The sequence below is a fragment of the Schistocerca gregaria genome, chromosome X (assembly GCF_023897955.1).
Source record: "Schistocerca gregaria isolate iqSchGreg1 chromosome X, iqSchGreg1.2, whole genome shotgun sequence".
Classification (NCBI taxonomy): Eukaryota; Metazoa; Arthropoda; class Insecta; order Orthoptera; family Acrididae; genus Schistocerca; species Schistocerca gregaria.
The window spans coordinates 525,386,373-525,405,647 of NC_064931.1; the positions used below are offsets into that span (position 1 = coordinate 525,386,373).

Sequence of the window (19,275 nt, forward strand, 5' to 3'; positions counted from 1 at the left end):
TTATGTGTACAGAAGTGACCTCTGTTGAGATTTTGGAAGAAACGGCGCGCGCGTTTACCTCTGTGGCATTTTTCTCTAGACGTTCTCGACGTGAGGTCAGCGAATCGTGTGTGCGTCCCACTTCACCACGGAGGCTGCGAAAAAGGAACAGCGATGTGTAGTGCTGTTTTTGACTGCAGAAGGAGTGTCAGAAAGTGAAATTCATGCCTGAATGTCTGCTGTGTATCTCCCGTGCGCGAGTGTTTGCACGGAATAAGCAATTTCGAGAGTATGAGGTGTTATTGAAAGGCAGCAGTTGACCAGGGCAGGCTCATCAAGTCATTGCTGCGGTGGATGCTGCCGTCAGAAATGACCGCCGGCGCACAGTGTAAGACATAAGGCTCAAATTGGGCATCAGTCACGGTACCGCTCACGTAATCATAACAGAGAGTTCCGGAAAATCTGTGCCCAATGGGTTCCGCACTGCCTGAAGGAGGAGCAGAAACTGGAGCACCTGGAACAGTATTACGATGAAGAATATCGTTTCCTGTGCTGTAGGGTCGAGGGAGATGAAACATGATGTCATCATTTTGTCATTTTGAGCCGGGGAGCAAGCATCGTAATCAACAATGGAAGCATACGGATTCACTCCCATCAAAAAATGGCTCTGAGCACTATGGGACTAAACATCTATGGTCATCTGTCCCCTAGAACTTAGAACTACTTAAACCTAAGGACATCACACAAAACCCAGTCATCACGAGGCAGAGAAAAATCCCTGACCCCGGCGGGAATCGAACGCGGGAACCCGGGCGCGAGAACGCTACCGCATGACCACGAGCTGCGGACTCATAGTTAATGCAAAGCGGTACGTGGACACTTCGGAAAAATAGGAGCGTGCCATTAAGACCAAAAGCCCAGCAATGCTGATAAATGGCATCATTCTGTAGCACGATAATGCCTGCCCACACGTTGCCAAGCTTGTTTCGACTACGCTGCAGATGTATAGCTAGGAAGCGCTAACACATCCTCTATGCAGTCCCGATCTCTCTCCATGAGATTTTATTTTTGGTTCAAAATGGTTCAAATGGCTCTGAGCACTATGGGACTTAACATCTGAGGTCATCAGTCCCCTAGAACTTAGAACTACTTAAACCTAACTAACCTAAGGACATCACACACACCCATGCCCGAGGCAGGATTCGAAACTGCGACTGCAGCAGTCGCGCGGCTCCAGACTGAAGCGCCTAGAACCGCTCGGCCACACTAGCCGGCTTTATTTTTGGTGCTCTGAAGAAAGGCATTCGTGGATTTCGATTTGCTTCGGACGAAGACGTGCCCACATGAGTACAATCGTGGTTCTGTAGGCAACAGCAAACGTTTATGCAGGAGGGCACTGACCGTCTTGTCTCACATTGGGATAAATGTATTAACAGTAATGATGATTGCTTTTAAAGTAATAAAAAATTTAAAACCTACTTGTATTTTTTCCGTCTGTCTCATTTTCATTTGACTTCCCCATATTGTATCAGTTGGCCATGCAAGTCTGATGAGAAACTGCATGCATTAAACTCTATCTTTGTTAACATACTGTGAAACTTAACTACAGAAAACAAAATTGATAGTTAAATTACCATGTGTATGTAGGGAACAAAGTACCCAAAAAGCGCTGAAGGAACAGCAATTGCCCAAATAACATACTTCTTTTTCTTCCATATGTCCACATTCAGCAGTGATTTGAAACCAGTTTTTACGTCGTTAGACGCGTCACTGGCTGGTTTGACTGGCTTAAACAGCACTGCGCATAGCATCATGAGCGCCATTAGACCAGCAAGAAACTGCATACATGACTCCATTGACACAGCAGTCAGCAGGCCTTCGATAACAAAAGGCATCACTATAGTGAATACAGAGCTCCCAGCAGTTACAAATCCATTCACAATGCCCATGTATTTCTTGAAGTAATGGCCCAGAATTACAAGGGAAGGAGTGTAGACCAGGGAGGCTCCTGTTCCAAACATGATTCCATATGTGAAACAGAGAAGTTCTATCTGAAACAAAGGATGAAACCATATTGAGGTTAAATTTACAAAAATATTAAATATTATCTATACATTATATCTGACACTGACATTAACATAAGAAATGAGATAATTCTGTACAAGCTGAAAATGTATTACTCATTCATTAAAATGATATAGAAAGATAAGAGACCAAAATATTCTCCAAGAAAAGCTGTAATAACACATTACATTACGTGAATCATATTCTATACAGCAAACAAACAGGAGTCTCTGTGATAAGAAGTGTACGAGATCTGAAGGGATGGCAAGGAGAGAAGCCAGCTCATACTAATTTTGTGGAAGAGAGAGGCGTGGAGAAGACGAAGTACAATTTCTTATAGAATAAAACTCAGAACGATTGAAAAACTATGTGTATTTATCATGAAATAGACTAACACTACAACTTTTCTTTTTTCAGACATACATAACATTTTCTGTCAGGCAGCTAAACTTCAGTTAAAAGCAATACTTTCTATATTTAAATTTTAGTAGTTTCTGACAATGTACCACAAAACAAGAAAAAAATCACTAATTTAAGGTTGAGCACTGTTGGAAGCTTCTGTAGCCTATAGCCATCTAGAAGTTTCAGCTGCTGCGTAAATACAAACGAATGGAAAAACAGAGTTTACGTTTCATAAGAAATGGCTCTCGTTAACCTTGGAACATGTTCTACATGTCCCGAAATTCTTCACACTGATACTGAATTGGTATGTCTTTCTGTGGAGATGAGTCATTTTAAGAGATTCCTTATATAGACGACAACAACTCTGATACTGAAACAATATTAAAAGAAGATGAAGAAGACTGCATTAATTGCGGAGGACATGGAAAGGAAGTGTTGTGGTATCAGTGCTTCATGGCATTATGCCCAAATCTTAGGCTGCATTTTCTGGCTGGGATGATGGTGAAGTGAAAGACATACACTGGAAGAGCAATTTTTGTGTATAAAGTGTATTGCCTATGTAATTAACCTTATTTTAAATTTTTGTTGCGACTAATATTTCACAACTGAGTTTCATGATGAGCAATCTGTTATCGTATTTTTGGTGTTTTATCTTTGACTTTTATACATCATGCCACATACATAGTTTATCTAATTTTTTTAAAAAAATTCTTCTCTCTTAATGTAAACGTTTATACACTCCTGGAAATGGAAAAAAGAACACATTGACACCGGTGTGTCAGACCCACCATACTTGCTCCGGACACTGCGAGAGGGCTGTACAAGCAATGATCACACGCACGGCACAGCGGACACACCAGGAACCGCGGTGTTGGCCGTCGAATGGCACTAGCTGCGCAGCATTTGTGCACCGCCGCCGTCAGTGTCAGCCAGTTTGCCGTGGCATACGGAGCTCCATCGCAGTCTTTAACACTGGTAGCATGCCGCGACAGCGTGGACGTGAACCGTATGTGCAGTTGACGGACTTTGAGCGAGGGCGTATAGTGGGCATGCGGGAGGCTGGGTGGACGTACCGCCGAATTGCCCAACACGTGGGGCGTGAGGTCTCCACAGTACATCGATGTTGTCGCCAGTGGTCGGCGGAAGGTGCATGTGCCCGTCGACCTGAGACCGGACCGCAGCGACGCACGGATGCACGCCAAGACCGTAGGATCCTACGCAGTGCCGTAGGGGACCGGACCGCCACTTCCCAGCAAATTAGGGACACTGTTGCTCCTGGGGTATCGGCGAGGACCATTCGCAACCGTCTCCATGAAGCTGGACTACGGTCCCGCACACCGTTAGGCCGTCTTCCGCTCACGCCCCAACATCGTGCAGCCCGCCTCCAGTGGTGTCGCGACAGGCGTGAATGGAGGGACGAATGGAGACGTGTCGTCTTCAGCGATGAGAGTCGCTTCTGCCTTGGTGCCAATGATGGTCGTATGCGCGTTTGGCGCCGTGCAGGTGAGCGCCACAATCAGGACTGCATACGACCGAGGCACACAGGGCCAACACCCGGCATCATGGTGTGGGCAGCGATATCCTACACTGGCCGTACACCTCTGGTGATCGTCGAGGGGACACTGAATAGTGCACGGTACATCCAAACCGTCATCGAACCCGTCGTTCTACCATTCCTAGACCGGCAAGGGAACTTGCTGTTCCAACAGGACAATGCACGTCCGCATGTATCCCGTGCCACCCAACGTGCTCTAGAAGGTGTAAGTCAACTACCCTGGCCAGCAAGATCTCCGGATCTGTCCCCCATTGAGCATGTTTGGGACTGGATGAAGCGTCGTCTCACGCGGTCTGCACGTCCAGCACGAACTGAGGCGCCAGGTGGAAATGGCATGGCAAGTCGTTCCACAGGACTACATCCAGCATCTCTACGATCGTCTCCATGGGAGAATAGCAGCCTGCATTGCTGCGAAAGGTCGATATACACTGTACTAATGCCGACATTGTGCATGCTCTGTTGCCTGTGTCTATGTGCCTGTGGTTCTGTCAGTGTGATCATGTGATGTATCTGACCCCAGGAATGTGTCAATAAAGTTTCCCCTTCCTGTGACAATGAATTCACGGTGTTCTTATTTCAGTTTCCAGGAGTGTATATTCGTTATCTTACCTCTAGGTGGAGTAAGACGACGAAAATTGTTCTTTTTTTTGAAAAATTGTTTTCATAAATCGAGGAGTGACAAAAGCATTTAAATATTTATTATTGACCATAAAACGTTAAAATAACTGTTCCTTTAAATTTCAGGTTTTTAAATCACTTACTAAATAGTCAGAAAAATTCTGGAGCTTAAGCTCGTCATTTTACCCCAGCCTCCCCTAACTTGTATTTTAAAGTTCCTGTAAAAGATGTATGTAGTCAATAGGACGAACTTTAGTTGAAGATAGTAACTGAAAGGAATTACTAGGAATGGCGTGGTAAATTTGAACTGGAAAAGAAATAGCACTTTGTCAAAGCTTAGCACGCTACACGGTTTCTTAAAAATGACGAAGTCAAGTGTATGTTATATCATGCCATTTCCAAAATTGATAACATCTATTGTACATTACAAGCGAGATATGCATGTGCATAATTCCGGAAACCAATCATTGAACAATGATAATAGATGCAAGCATATATGGAACGATAAAGACAGATGGAGCGAGAACATCCCAAGAAATAGCATCTGTGTTTGCTGAACATATTAGGCAAGATGCTAAAAGCCACACGCCTATTAGTCTCCACTGTGATTGATGTACTGGCAAAAATTGAAATATTACAGGCGCATTTACAGTAACTAACTTGAACTTACATCCTTAGTTAAGTATAAAAAGAGCTTATCATAATATTTTTGGTTCAGGCCACTAATTTTTGCCTAATGGCCTAGATTTCAGAATAATTGACTCAGCGTCACAAAAATATATTCAAATCTTTCTTCCTGGGGACTGGATTCGTCTTGCGATGAAAGCCAAGACTACTAAGCCTTTCGTACGTCTCAAAGAAACAACAATTTTATCTATCAAAATCCGTGTCAACAGAAAAAATCTGATGAAGGTCATCCCATCAAGTCCTTAGAGATGAGCTGAATGAGGTTTGAGTGAGAGGCCTGTTGTACACTGCAGTTTAAAATACCTGCGATGTAGATGTTGGCTTCTCGAAAGTAACTATGTCTACAAAAATTTTTAATTTTTTGAGAAGCAGAACCAGCTATACGAAACTCCAAGAATGTTCACTGATAAAGAAAAGCAAAAGGATAAATTTTGCCTTCATTTTTACTATTTCTTACCCCAAAAAGCAGCATCCATTACAAAAGCCTATAGACAGAAACTGTCATTAGATCATAAACGTCCTTTAACTCTGTGATACACAGCGTCCACTACCGTGTACAGCTCTTAAGTTTTGGAGTTTTCAACCATTTCTGAGGCTGCAAATAAACACAGTCCACTGCAGTTGGCACACTCTGCTGGTGTTGTCCCCTGCATGCATTTGCGGCCTAATGACTGACTGAAATCACCAGAGAAGAGTCCTTTAAAAGCCGTCCACTGCAGTGAAAATCATGCACTACAGGTTTAAGGAGGAACGACAGGGTTACGGACGAAAATATTGCTCAAACTCAGGATTTTTTTCTCGTTACTGGAATCCAGTAGACAAATGGAATTTACTGCAATGAATAAATCATAGTTTGAAGTTTTTATTGATATTTTTTAATTGAAAAATATTAATATCTCCACTGCGTAATTGGGAGTTTCCCGAGGCAACTCTGAAGTTTGGAAGATCGACGGTTGGCGGTGTAATTCCGGTTGTGGTTATCTGAAACAGGAAATTAACATATCGCCCAGATCCTTACGGATGTAATTTTAGTTCATCGTAGGGATTTCCAAAAAAATTTTTTTTCGTATAATTATAGATATTTGTAAAAATCGCCATTTTTTGGGACCCTCTTTTTTCGCCGAAAAAATACTATCAACAAAAAAATCGGCTACGATGAACCGAAAAGAATTCAATTTGCTTCTAGGGAGACCAAGAAATCACAGCGTGGGCACCAACAACTATGCCGAAAACCCTCATAAGCCCTCATTTTCGTCCTCAAAGCTCTTTTCGTCGCACAGCGCGTCGCCGCTGGCGTCTCTATCGTCACAGAATAGGCGCATTTCATCGCCGATTTTGATTTGAAAGGCAATTGCCACGTGCATTAATACAGTATGGACTACAGTGAATAGACATACGGCCAAATTTGAAGCAATGTTGATAGTTCCGCTTCGGCTGGTTCAAATGGCTCAAATGGGTCTGAGCACTATGGGACTTAACTTCTGAGGTCATCAGTCCTCTACAACTTAGAACGACTTAAACCTAACTAACCTAAGGACATCACACACACCCATGCCCGAGGCAGGATTCGAACCTGCGACCTTAGCGGTCGCGCGGTTCCAGACTGTAGCGCCTAGATCCGCTCGGCCACACCGGCTGGCTCGCTTCGGCTGGATATTATTTTTGGAGCGTACCTCGAAATGAAACTATTGAAACTTTCGTTCACATTTTGAGTAAAGCAGCCCAGCAACGCTCCAGCAAATCAGGTTTACTCACATCGGTATAAATAGGGAGCGTGACCGCGGAACCTGTTCTCTAACGCCGAGGCGTGCCGTGCACGCTCGGCTTCCAACGCTCACCGAATCGTCACTTTTTTGAGTTCGCTCATAATATTTTGGGGAATAATTTTTCAATGTATATACATTAGAATTCCGTAACAAGCAAATTTCTAGTTTTTTCGACCATCACCCTGTCGTCCCCTCTTAACGGGAAAACTAGAAAATGAGGTAAAGACGAACCTCTCCTTAATGATTGCCTTTAAGGCTTAATCTCAATTTTTTTAGATTACTTTATGCTACAGCTATTAAAAAGTAATAAAATGTTTCCATTTTCACTGTGTTGTATTCAATTGATTGACCTTATGCGAAAATCATCCTCATGGCCAAAGTGGATCAAGTCCAGTAAATTTTGACTGAAATTTGAATTGCCAATTTAATTATCATTTTTGTGTTTTCAGATTATGTCCTATATGTAGTCTCTATACTATAGCAATAAAAAGAAAATCATCCTCATATCACTTTAGGATGTAGCTAGTGCTAACGAACTTTAAAATTGATTATCTATGTATAATACACCGTTTAGTCACATTGTGACCACCACCTAAATCCGACGTCAACGAACAATAGCCACCCACAGATGGCATGTGACAGCACTAACAGTGCAGGGTTCATAAAGCTTGTCGGGGGGACGCAGAAAACAGCGCTTTCGTTGTCGTAATGTGGAAATGGTGCGATTTATGTGACGTCCAAGATGGTATGATCGTTGGATTTCGGACCAAGGATGGAAGCATTTCCGAAAACGCTAAATTTGTAAACTGTTAACGTGCCATCATGGTTAAAGTGTACTGTGCATGGCAAAATGGCGCTATCCTAAATCGGCGATGAGGCAGTTGTGATGCACCAGAGACAATGGATGACGGGGATGACCGACGGATGTGGAGATATGTACGGGCGAATAGGCGTGGAACTGATGAGCAGGGTGCTGCTCATGTGAATGAAGGGGCTACTAACAATGTCTCCTCAACGACCGTTCAGGGAACGCTGTTGCACATGGGCCTCCGCAGCAGGTGCCTCATTCATGCATCTATGCTGACTGCTGTTTATTGGCGACGAAGGCTGGACGTCCACTGAGTGGTGACAGATGGCGTTTCCAGATGAACCACGTTTTGGTGTGTACAGCGTTAAACGTCTGAAATCAAACACCCTGCAAACAGGAGGGAGCGTTATGGCCTGGACAATGTTTTCGTGGCATACCCTGGGTGGTCTCGTCGTTCTGGAAGGCCGCAATGGATCAACACAAGTATGCACCTATCCTTGGGGACCATATCCATCCCTACATGCAGTCTGCTTCTTCCTCGGCAAGATGGTATCTACCAGTAGTACAATGCTACGTGTCACACAGCTCGCAGTGTACATTCGTGTTTCGAGGAGCATCAGAATGAGTTTACCGCTCGTCACTACACTCTTCCGATTTGAATTTAATTGAGAATCCGTCGATAGTCTCATTCGTGCCATAGGTCCTCAATCGACAAATCTACTGCCTCTGGAGTCAGCATGACTCCAAATTCCTGTCGGTACCTTCCAGAACCTCATTGGCCCTCTTCCTGAATCTTTGCGCTGCAAAAGGTGATTATTCAGGCTTTTCCCAAGTGGTCACATTAATGTGAATGGACCTTTCATTTGTGGCAAACAGCTTAGCTGAACTATCCTGTATAACCTAACCAACAAGAAGCCCTAGTACAATTAAAATTACATGATTGTTGGGAAAAATTTGGCCATCATTTAAACAATTTATGGCTGTGGTGTTCAGTACGAAAAAGGTAAAAGATGAACTTTGTTTACTGATGCCATTCTCGGATGTATGCAGTGTTTGTGGTGATCCAAACAGCAGATGGTGACGAGACTGTCATTTGACCTTGCACCGCTGACGTAAGACAAGGTGGTCGATTATACGGAATCAACTCAGTAAGTTGCATCGATGTGGAGAATGGTAGAATGGAGTAATTGTGTTTGGACATACCCATGACCACATCGTGAATGAAGCTGCTTGATTTCCTGATATATCAACGTGGACGATCCAATATGCCTACAGGGAATAGCGCACCACTCGCAGCCATGTAACACGGCGTAAAAAACAGTGATCATAAAAAGATTTTAATTGACAGGGGTCAATGACTAGTGTCACCCCTCGGCAATGAAAATCGGTTTCAATTCTGAGAGGAATTTCCGCTGTCAGTGTATACACGTCCATCTCAACTAGTTCTAGTTTCCAAGCGAACATTACGAAGGGGACCGCAAGGAATGAACATCTGGAATCGGGTACCTCGCAAAAGACCGTTGCTTACAAAGCTACCCAAAGCTACACGATTTCAATGGGCCAAAAAACACAGAAACTGGACAATAGCTGACTGGAAGCGTGTCGTGTGGTCCAGCGTGTCACGATATTGCGTCCTTTGAACTGGTGCAAGAAGTCGAGTGCCCAATGAGGCGTTTAAGGCTCATTGTGTGGATGATGTAGTTCAAGGCAGTGGTGGTTCTGTGATTTTGGGGCTGGTTTTCGTCCACGAATATGTACCATTCTAGGTGACTAAGTGTTGCTCCTCCTTCTCCATCTTCATGATAAGTATGCTGTGGACGCTGACGTCTTCCAAGACGAAAACAGTCGTGTTCACGGGGCTGCACGCATACATCCTGGTTTTACGAAGACCAATCCGCTAAATTAGCCGATCTTAATCCCATTCAAAACGTCTAGACAGTCTGGAACTGTGTGCAAAACGTAGCAGCCATCCCCGAAACTAGGTAGCTGTAGCGGGTCTAACCGAGAATGAGTCACTTCAGGTGGATACGGCGTACCTGAAGAAACATTTGCAGTATTTTCTTCGCCGAACTGAGTCAACTATCAAGACTGGAAGCGGTTTTACAAGGTATTAATGCGACTTGTCCTGAAGGTAATCAGTTTCTTATCTGATGTGCTTCCGCTTGATGCGGGCTTAGCATTCTCGCGCTGATTTTATGGTTGCTATTACGTCTGCAGTACGGCGTTTGAATCACTGTCTTTAGTGAACTGTACCCGTGTCACATGCTGTAATGTTCGTGGTTTTTTTTCCATTTTTCATTTTTGTTTGACAGCACACATACGATTTTATTAAGACATACACTAGCAGCCAAAACATCCGACACAGTGATATCACGAAAATCACGAGCGACTTTTCATAATGTTACTTGTTAAAACTGAGTCCCATTCTCAGGGAAAGGGCGTTGATGACAGATGTGGGCATCCCGCATTATCGTCTTGGATAAGTTCCTTGCGGCGGTGGTGTGCCGTTGTGTTCCCATAACGGGTGTATCTATGTCATGTGAATGACTATGATGAAGGCGTAGTGTACGAAGGGAAGCGAGAGGTGAAACCCGGTACCGGCACGTAGCCTACTACTCTCACATAACACCAATGTGGCTGCCGATTTTAGTCTCACTCCATTACATGCTGCAGAGAGGTTTAGAAACTAGTCCAGGACTTTGGCACAAAGTGTCGTAGTGTGGAACACTGTATCCTCTCCTGTCAGCCAGAAGTACTGATGGTGAAAATTTATTCCACTACCAGCATTCAAACCCGTCATCTCGGAGTCGATCGTCACCACACAGGAGTGCTTCAACGACGCCGACTGCGTAGATGGGTGCTATTACTTGTACTTCTTTGTATCGAGTCCATCTGTTTTACAGCTGTCAGTATGAAAACCTTTGATTGTAGATGAGCACATCATATACAGGAGCAACATTTGTTGTTGACGGGCAGAAAACGAAAACATTAATTAACTCCAGAATTGTCCATGGTTAGGTCATAGCATAAGTTTCATTCATTAACGGTGAAGAGCACACATAACACTACGAACAGAAAGATATCGGGAACTGGGAGTGAGTACCAGTGACATCTTGAATTCCGGGTAGAATGGCCGTAAATATCACAAGGATAGGTTACCGGTAAGAACTCGATAATATGTAGTGATATTAGCAGTGATCTTACTACAGATTGAGGATCCGGAATAATCTGGCTATGGGTAAGTGAGAAAACTACGGCACGCATTGTAATCGAATACTTACATGGGCCGGCCGTTGTGGCCGAGCGGTTCTAGGCGCTTAAGTCTGGAACCTCGTGACCGCTACGGTTGCAGATTCGAATCCTGCCTTGGTCATGGATGTGTATGATGCCCTTAGGTTATTTAGGTTTATATAGTTCTAAGTTCTAGGGGACTGATGACCTCAGATATTAAGTCGTATAGTGCTCAGAGCCATTTGAACCATTAGAATTTACATCGACAATCTACCTGAAGAGCTGCAGCATCAGGATTCTACAAAGATGTTTTGGAAAATGTCGGACATAGATTTCCTGATCATACTGTAATAATAAAGAGAAATTTTATACTACACGCCCTAGAGTGAGGCACATGTGTGATTTGAGCTGATGTCTGTGATAGGAATTTGGCGGTATTTTATTGAATGTTCTATTCGAAAATTGCCCTCAGCTGTTACTTACAGAAACGACTCGAAACGTCCTAAACCTCCTAGCAACTAATAGACCAGATTTTGTCGATTCAGTTAACGTACAAGATGCAGTACAAGTCCTCAGCGTTGCAGCAGTATACAAAATACATTGTGAATGCGATGCCACCTACTACGTGGAAACTAGAAGGCATGTTAACATCAACATGAGTGCTATGTTCTTCTGGTGTAGCATAACAGGTCTTCACTAGTGGTGCACCATCATTGCGGGCAGCCTATGAAGTTTCAGGAAATCCGAGTTCTTGCGAGACAGACACGGATGCGCACACGCAAAATAAGAAAGACAACTGAAATCCAGAAGCAACGTAAGAATATTCGTACAGAGGAAGACTACAGGCTCCCAACGTCTCAGTTGTCTATAATCCAGGCACGACGGGCTGAGTGTGATTGCAGGGCAGAATCCTCAAAGAACACTGCCGCGACCGGCTAAACAAACGGCGCATGCAGAACTGACGTCGTTTGTCCGCCACTAACAGCAGATAAACTCGAGTCTCATAAGCTTGTCGCCGATTCACTGTGGGTTATCAATTACCAGCAAGTCGTGTAACCCACGAAGAGTCTACCACAAACGCTCTCCGTTTCTCCTACCACCGGCCAGTGGGATTTTAGTGTCAACAAACACCATTAGACTTGATGTCGGTGGTCTTAAAACATTGTAAGAATGCGGTGTGTATGGGAACGCCCATTTTCCACCTAAATTAGTCTGCACCCAGACGAAGGACGCTGCAACACCGCCAAAAAATATGTTATTTTAGCGTTTCAGAATTTTAAGTATCTTAAAAAGAATTACTCTGCAGTAATTTCAAAAGGATTTTAATAATATTGAAATGGGATTCGCTAAGTTATAGCCGTCAATGTGGCAAATTTCCCGACATAGGCAAATATTTATTAACGTTTATAGCGCCCGAATTACGTCATCGTCTTTATTTCTTATAAACTGCAACTATACACTTTTTCTTTGAGATTGGAAAGAGCCTTCGAACACCACCCCAGCAACACAACAAACGTGGCACTTGATCAAACAGGAACAAGAAGACAGTGCCGTCTGCCACTCTGCCGCTGTCAGGAGAAGAGATCGCAGAAACGTCTGCTCTGCTGTACCAAATGTAAGCAAACACTTAACCTAAGTACGGTTTGTGTGTTTATTGTTAGGACCTTGAGTCGAGCTCTAGTAGCACTTCCTCGTTTACGCCGAATAACTCAGTCAGTCGATCCAGTTGCTCAAATAGTGCTTCAGTGTTTGCGTATGTGCTTTACTGCCGTCACGTCAGGCTTTTCGACAGCTTATTATCATTTCACAATTGCTCTTTGTGATAAATGGTATGTAGTGCCTTATACAGAGAAAGAGGAGAGCCACAAGCCTCGCAGTGTACGTACTTTCGTATTGCTGCTGTGGCAGTTGCTAGTGCGCTTTACGCTGTGAGTAGTCATTCTGAGGTTGCGATCAATATGGAAGTTCAACAACTAACAGAAAACAGGAAAGGAGTCGCGAGGTAAACGATCAGCTCGTTACTGAGGAATAGGTTGCTACAGAAAACAGTCCCTCAGGAATCGTAACAGAAGCTGCTTCCGCTCGAAAGAACTCTATGCGGTCTGATGGGCAAAATGACACTGTTGCTGTGAACTGAGGAAAGATATGCTGTAGTTAAAAAACAACAGGTGAAATGACTATCACCCTTACTATGTTCCTATAGCAAGTAAAATATACTGTATTAGCAAGATGCAGCCAATGTCTGTTCGTAAATTAATACACTTCGGTCATCTTGGGACTAAAGACAAAATTATTAATGTTATCTTTGCCGAAGTACCAGAAGCGGACCCAGCACACGTTACCACCACTCATTCCTCAACGTATTAAATAAGGCTGCAGGCCTCTCTATCCCCAAATGACATGCAAGTTCATTTCTTGTTAGAAACTCCGTGATGTGGTGTAATCAGGATTTGTCAAAAGTGTCTAATTTACCACTTAAATGGAATAAAGTCTCCGCGTCTCTTGAAGACTGTCTGCAATACTGAAGATAGATGCTCGAACTGAAAGGTTCTTAAAGAAGCAAAAACTTCTTATGTGGATACAGTATTGTGAAAAGATAGAGAAACCAAGATGTTTGATGTGTGGAATACAGTAAGGAAATCAGAAATCGTAACTGGAACCGGACCAGGATGAAATAGATCACAACTGTTCGGAAGTATGCTTGACAACTTTACACCATCTTATGTCCGTGGCCTCGCTATTCCCCCAGTAGGCAGACTATCCGACCACTTTCAAAGTCCAGAGTTTCATTTGAAAGGGATAAAGAAAGCGCTGAATTTCTCGACGAAATCTGTCCCTGGAATGGATTATGTTCAATATCCTATGCTGTCTAACCTGCCATATCACGCACTGACGACACTTTCCGAACTTTTAACGACGTCCTGACTGTACTACTGAAATAAATGTTCCAGTTCTCAAACCTGAAGCAACGCCTAGAACTCTAATGTTATAATGGCCCATCTCGTTGTCCTTGTGTGTATAGAAAACACTTGAACGATTTATTAAGGCCAGTTTAGAATGATGGCTAGAATCGGAGATTTACTCCCAGGAGGCCATTTAGGATTTGAAAAGCGTAAAGGAACCCTTGATAACCTTTCTTGTTTGGACTCTGAAATTCTTTGGACATTCAGCAATAGGCAAAAACTCACAGCAGCATTTATTGGCATTGAGAGTGCATGTGATATGTGCAAATTCGTTTCAGCTTCAAAAATTAAGCAATGTTGGAATTTCAAAATATTTTGTGTTTAGCATTCAAACTTTCCTAGTGCACAGAACTATGTAGTAACATTCCAACATGAATTACTCGGCCCTGTTACAGTGCCATGATTACAACGCCAAGGCTCAGTTCTTAGCCCAATTCGATTTTTAATCTACACGAGGGGTATGGAAATCTTTTCACCGGCAGTTAAAAATCTCGAGTATAGAGACGATCTATGCCTTCTTCTACGGATCCAAATTTTGAATCTCTTTGCCTACCTTCAGACAGTGCAATTTACGTTCTAATCCCATGTTTGGTTGTCAACAGCCTAACAGTGTCAGTTGAGAAATCATCCGTAGTTCATTTCAGCCTCTAGATGATGTGGTCGATCACCTCACTCCTTTTGTTTGGAGATGATCACGTATCTTACACAATCAAGAAAACAGAAAACAGCATTAATACAACTACCCTTAATTCTCTTTATGATGCACAAGGGTCTCTTCCTCTCAGTCGTCGATTATGGATCCTTCTTCTTATGCCTAATCTCTGCCAAACGGCACTTCGTAAACTTGACATGATACAATTCTGATGCCCGCAAATATATTTTGGGCCAATGCGATCGACTTCAGTGATTACCTTACTAGTAAAGACTGCTGGACGCCGCCGCTCGGGATTAGCCGAGCGGTCTGAAGCGCTGCAGTCATGGACTGTGCGGTTGGTCCTGGGGTAGGTTCGAGTCCTCTCTCGGGCATGGGTGTGTGTGTTTGTCCTTAGGATAATTTAGGTGAAGTAGTGGGTAAGCTTAGGGACTGATGACCTTAGCAGTTAAGTCCCATAAGATTTCACACACATTTGAACATTTTGCGGAACGCCCGCTGTATTACAAGAGACAGCAACCTAATATCTGAAGCAACGACATAGAGGGAAAACGTTTGGCATCAAGCCTTTATCGTATGGGGAGCCACCAATTACAACCTCCATAGATCTCCGACATTGGTTGGGTGACCACAGAACCGTGCAGGATACATCTACAACATGAAGGGAGAACGAAGATTAGGGTTTAACGTCCAGTCGCCGACGAGGTAATTAGAGATCGAACACGAACTCGGGTAGGGAAAGATTGGAGAAATAAATAGGCCGTGGCCTTTTCAAAGGAACCATCCCGGCATTTGGCCTACGCGAATTATGTGAACTACGGAAAACCTAAATCTGGATGGCCGTATAACCTGACGCGAATGTGAACAGCACTCCTCCTGAATGCGAGATCGGTACTTTACCAGCTAGCTCTTTCTGGATCGATGTTCGTATCACATATTGTATTCTTCTGTGGGTGAAGAATGTGTCCTGAAATATTGACCACCCCTTTTTGTTATGTCCTGTATACCATAATGACGATCCCATGTCTACGACATATGCAAGTTGTGGGTTTTAGATTTTAGTCTTGCTTTTCCAGAGTACTTTTTCCAAATCTTTGCAGATCTTTGCGCTTCACGCAGGACCACTCATGTTCAACAGAACTTCAACGCCTGGGTGTCAGTCGTTACTGTAACGACAACAACAACTGAAAATGAAATATGCCAACGTCTCAGAAATTTTCAAATTTCCAGGGATAGAATACAAGGAGAGAAAGGTTAAGAACATCTTGTACGTAAACCAGATGACAGTCGTGAAAGTCTAAGAACACGAAAGGAAGGCATCAATTCAGAAGGGAGTGGGACAGGCGTGTAATTCAGTCTGTACATTCAGAAAGCAGCAAAGACAGCTGTGGAGAAATATAGAAAGGTAATAATTAAAGTTTAATTTTTTTTAATTTGCCAATGACATTAATATTCGGGAAGATACGGCAATAAGGAAATGAAACTGCAAGCTCAGTTCAACAGAATGGATAGTATCTTAAAAATAGATTTAAAATGAGCACAAATAAAACAACTGTTGTGGAGTATAGTCGAATTAAATTATGTAGTGCTCAGAGAATAAGATTAGGAAATACGACACTAAAAGTAGTAGACGAGTTTCCCTATTTGAGCAGAGAAATAACCGACGATGGCTGAAATAGAGAGGACTCAAAATACAGACTATCAATAGCAAGAAAATTACAGGAAAAGAGGTACACTATAATGAGCAAATTGAAGTTTTTGGAAGCCTATACTGAAAGCATTTATCTAGCGAGTAGCTTTACTTGGTAGCGACACATGAAGAGTAAACAGTAGACTAAAAACAGGAAGAGAATGGAAACTTTTGAAATGTGATGGTACACAGAAATTAAATCGGATCGGGGGGAAAAGGGGAAGGGAGAGATAAGTTGACAGGGCATAACATGAGCATCAAGAAATAGTAAATCTGATAATGAGAGAAAGTCGGGGGGATACGAATTTTTGAGGTTGATCAGGGCTTGACTATAGTAAATAGGTTCAAACGAATGTAGTAGGCTGCAGTTGCTATGAAAAGATTTGCACAGGATAGTCTATCGTGGAGAACTGTACATGCAAACGGCCTACTAAAAAAGAAACACGTGATTCATGATTCATGTGAAAAGGCCACCTGTTGCCACTCAGTGGGTATCCAGTAGCGGCAGTCAGCATGGGTACTTACACCAGGCACCGCTTACCGTACGCAGCAACCTTCGTTGAACGGTCGTTGTTCCTAGCCCCGCCCTGTTCGTAACCCCTAGGTTCATCTGCGTTGTCAGTTGCTCAACAGCTTCACATCTGTTCGCCCGCACACATCTCTGCAGCGGCGTTCATCCCTATCATCTATGGCCCGTGGTGCACCACCGTTCGCTCGGCTCTGGTTTTGGAAAGCGCTATTTTGCGATGCGTGCATGGTTTACTTAAACCGTACCGGGACGCGAACAGTATACAAACTAGGCCGTTTGGAAAGTACTTCCACCCTTGGCACGAGAGCCAAATATCATACTATTTTGGACGTCAGATAAATGGCTTCGTTTCCGCACTACGACGACGACTGCACTGTTTTCCCTCGCCCCCCCCTCCCCCCCACCGACACGCTTTGTATATTGTATATCCTTCACTGTTAGTACTGCCAACTGCCGACTGTGAGTGAGTACTGCACGTTGGCGTCTAACGTAGGCTGTAGTCACATTAATGTGACTGGACCATGTATATATCCTTCTTGTTTTGTGGTGTTGTTAGATAAGAATTTCGGCTGTTGATACAGACGTGTAGAATGCTCCAGAATTGTACCTACTAACTTCATATTCATGACACCCTTCCACCCAGTACATGAAACTGTCTGCTTTCATATAAAGTAATTTGGGCTCGGTGAAGTTTGGCATCGGAATCTCGTATTGGAATTGGTTCATATGAAGGTTAGAGAGGTCCAGAACGAACATACCAATAGAGACAGGCTTCGCGAACTGCACTGAAATCTCAGCCACCTCCACAGCGACTATTCCTTCATTGGAGGTGGCGGCCCGCTTAAAATTTAGCCTAGCGGTGTAATCTCTTGCGCTATAACGCCCATCCCTTCGAGGATCTAAAGAAATCGGACACACAACCACTATTTACGAATAAATAAATATACGGTTGGTCCCTATTCCATTTCCACGGATGAATCATTTTGCGACGGTCTATGGTCAATGGAAGCGATAGTTTTCTTACGCATGAGGTGAGCCTTGCCGTTAGGCGGGGCCGCAGAGGTTTAAAGAGTGCTTACAGACCGTCTCGACGAACTGTATCCGGACCGTCAGGCGAGCCTGAAGGTGGCTTTTCCGGGAGAGTACTCGTGCATGGCGATACATGCTGTGGATAACGCTATGTGGAAAGGAGTATGTGACTAGCTTTGCTAGTGAAGTTACGTGAACCTGTTGCAGTGTACCTTATATAACGAGAAGCGATCACGGCTGTTGTTTCGGCCCTGTCTGGAGTCTGTGCGTTTGTAAGGAAGTAATCATCGCAGTCACTTACCTGGGGCTATCTTGCCACTGTGCTGCAGAAAAGGTGCTATTCTGAGGAGGTTACGGCACTGTATTGATTTCACCTTGGTTTCAGAATGGATGAAGAGCGAGATTGGTGGAGTCTTTTGAGTTGTACCTTACAGCACGACTGATGATGGTGAGGACCTATCCTTAAATACTGACACACTGGACTCGCATTCGGGAGGACGACGGTTCAGTCCCGTCTCCGGCCATCCTGATTTAGGTTTTCCGTGATTTCCCTAAATCGTTTCAGGCAAATGCCGGGATGGTTCCTTTGAAAGGGCACGGCCGCTTTCCGTCCCAATCCTTCCCTAACTTGAGCTTGCGCTCCGTCTCTAATGACCTCGTTGTCGACGGGATGTTAAACACTAACCACCACCACCACCTTAAATACTGACAGAATGCAAGTATCAGGCTTGCTGGTGCTGGGAATGGTTCAAATGGCTCTGAGCACTATGGGACTTAAAGTCTGAGGTCATCAGTACCCTAGAACTTAGAACTACTTAAACCTAACTAACCTAAGGACATCACACACATCCATGCCCGAGGCAGGATTCGAACCTGCGACCGTAGCGGTCGCGCGGTTTCAGACTGTAGCGCCTAGAACCGCTCGGCCACCTCGGCCGGCTGCTGGGAATTTTTGGCGGCTTCTGGTGTTAATTTGGATGTTTCAAGGCTTTTAAATGTTTTTAAATTTTAAGCTCAGAATGTTTAAACTTGGTGGACCTTTGTGGTTCTGAATTGAATTACTGTTATCTAAATCTAATCCGTGGTTTTGTGGTACTGAGTAAATTTTATTTCTGTTGCACGATCATGAACATGAAACATTCATTGATTTTACTGATCTTCTACCTATCTTGCTGGTCTTATTTAAAATTTATTAAGGTTTTGAAGTTTCTTTCTTTTTTAAATAAACTTTAAAGTTATCTCATGTATGGCATTGGTTTGGTGTAGGTTTTTTATAATCGTCTGGCTGTTAAAGTTCTGTTT

General features: G+C 43.6%; 1 protein-coding gene across 2 annotated transcripts in view; it reads right to left on the reverse strand.

Annotated features, from left to right (window-relative positions):
• LOC126297622 (monocarboxylate transporter 10) overlaps positions 1-19,275 on the reverse strand; it is a 428,114-nt gene that overhangs the window by 139,059 nt on the left and 269,780 nt on the right. For both annotated transcript variants that reach the window (XM_049988638.1, XM_049988637.1), the window contains exon 3: positions 1,614-2,030. In XM_049988638.1, coding sequence (XP_049844595.1) covers positions 1,614-2,030 — 417 coding nt within the window. The remainder of the gene's footprint in view (positions 1-1,613; positions 2,031-19,275) is intronic.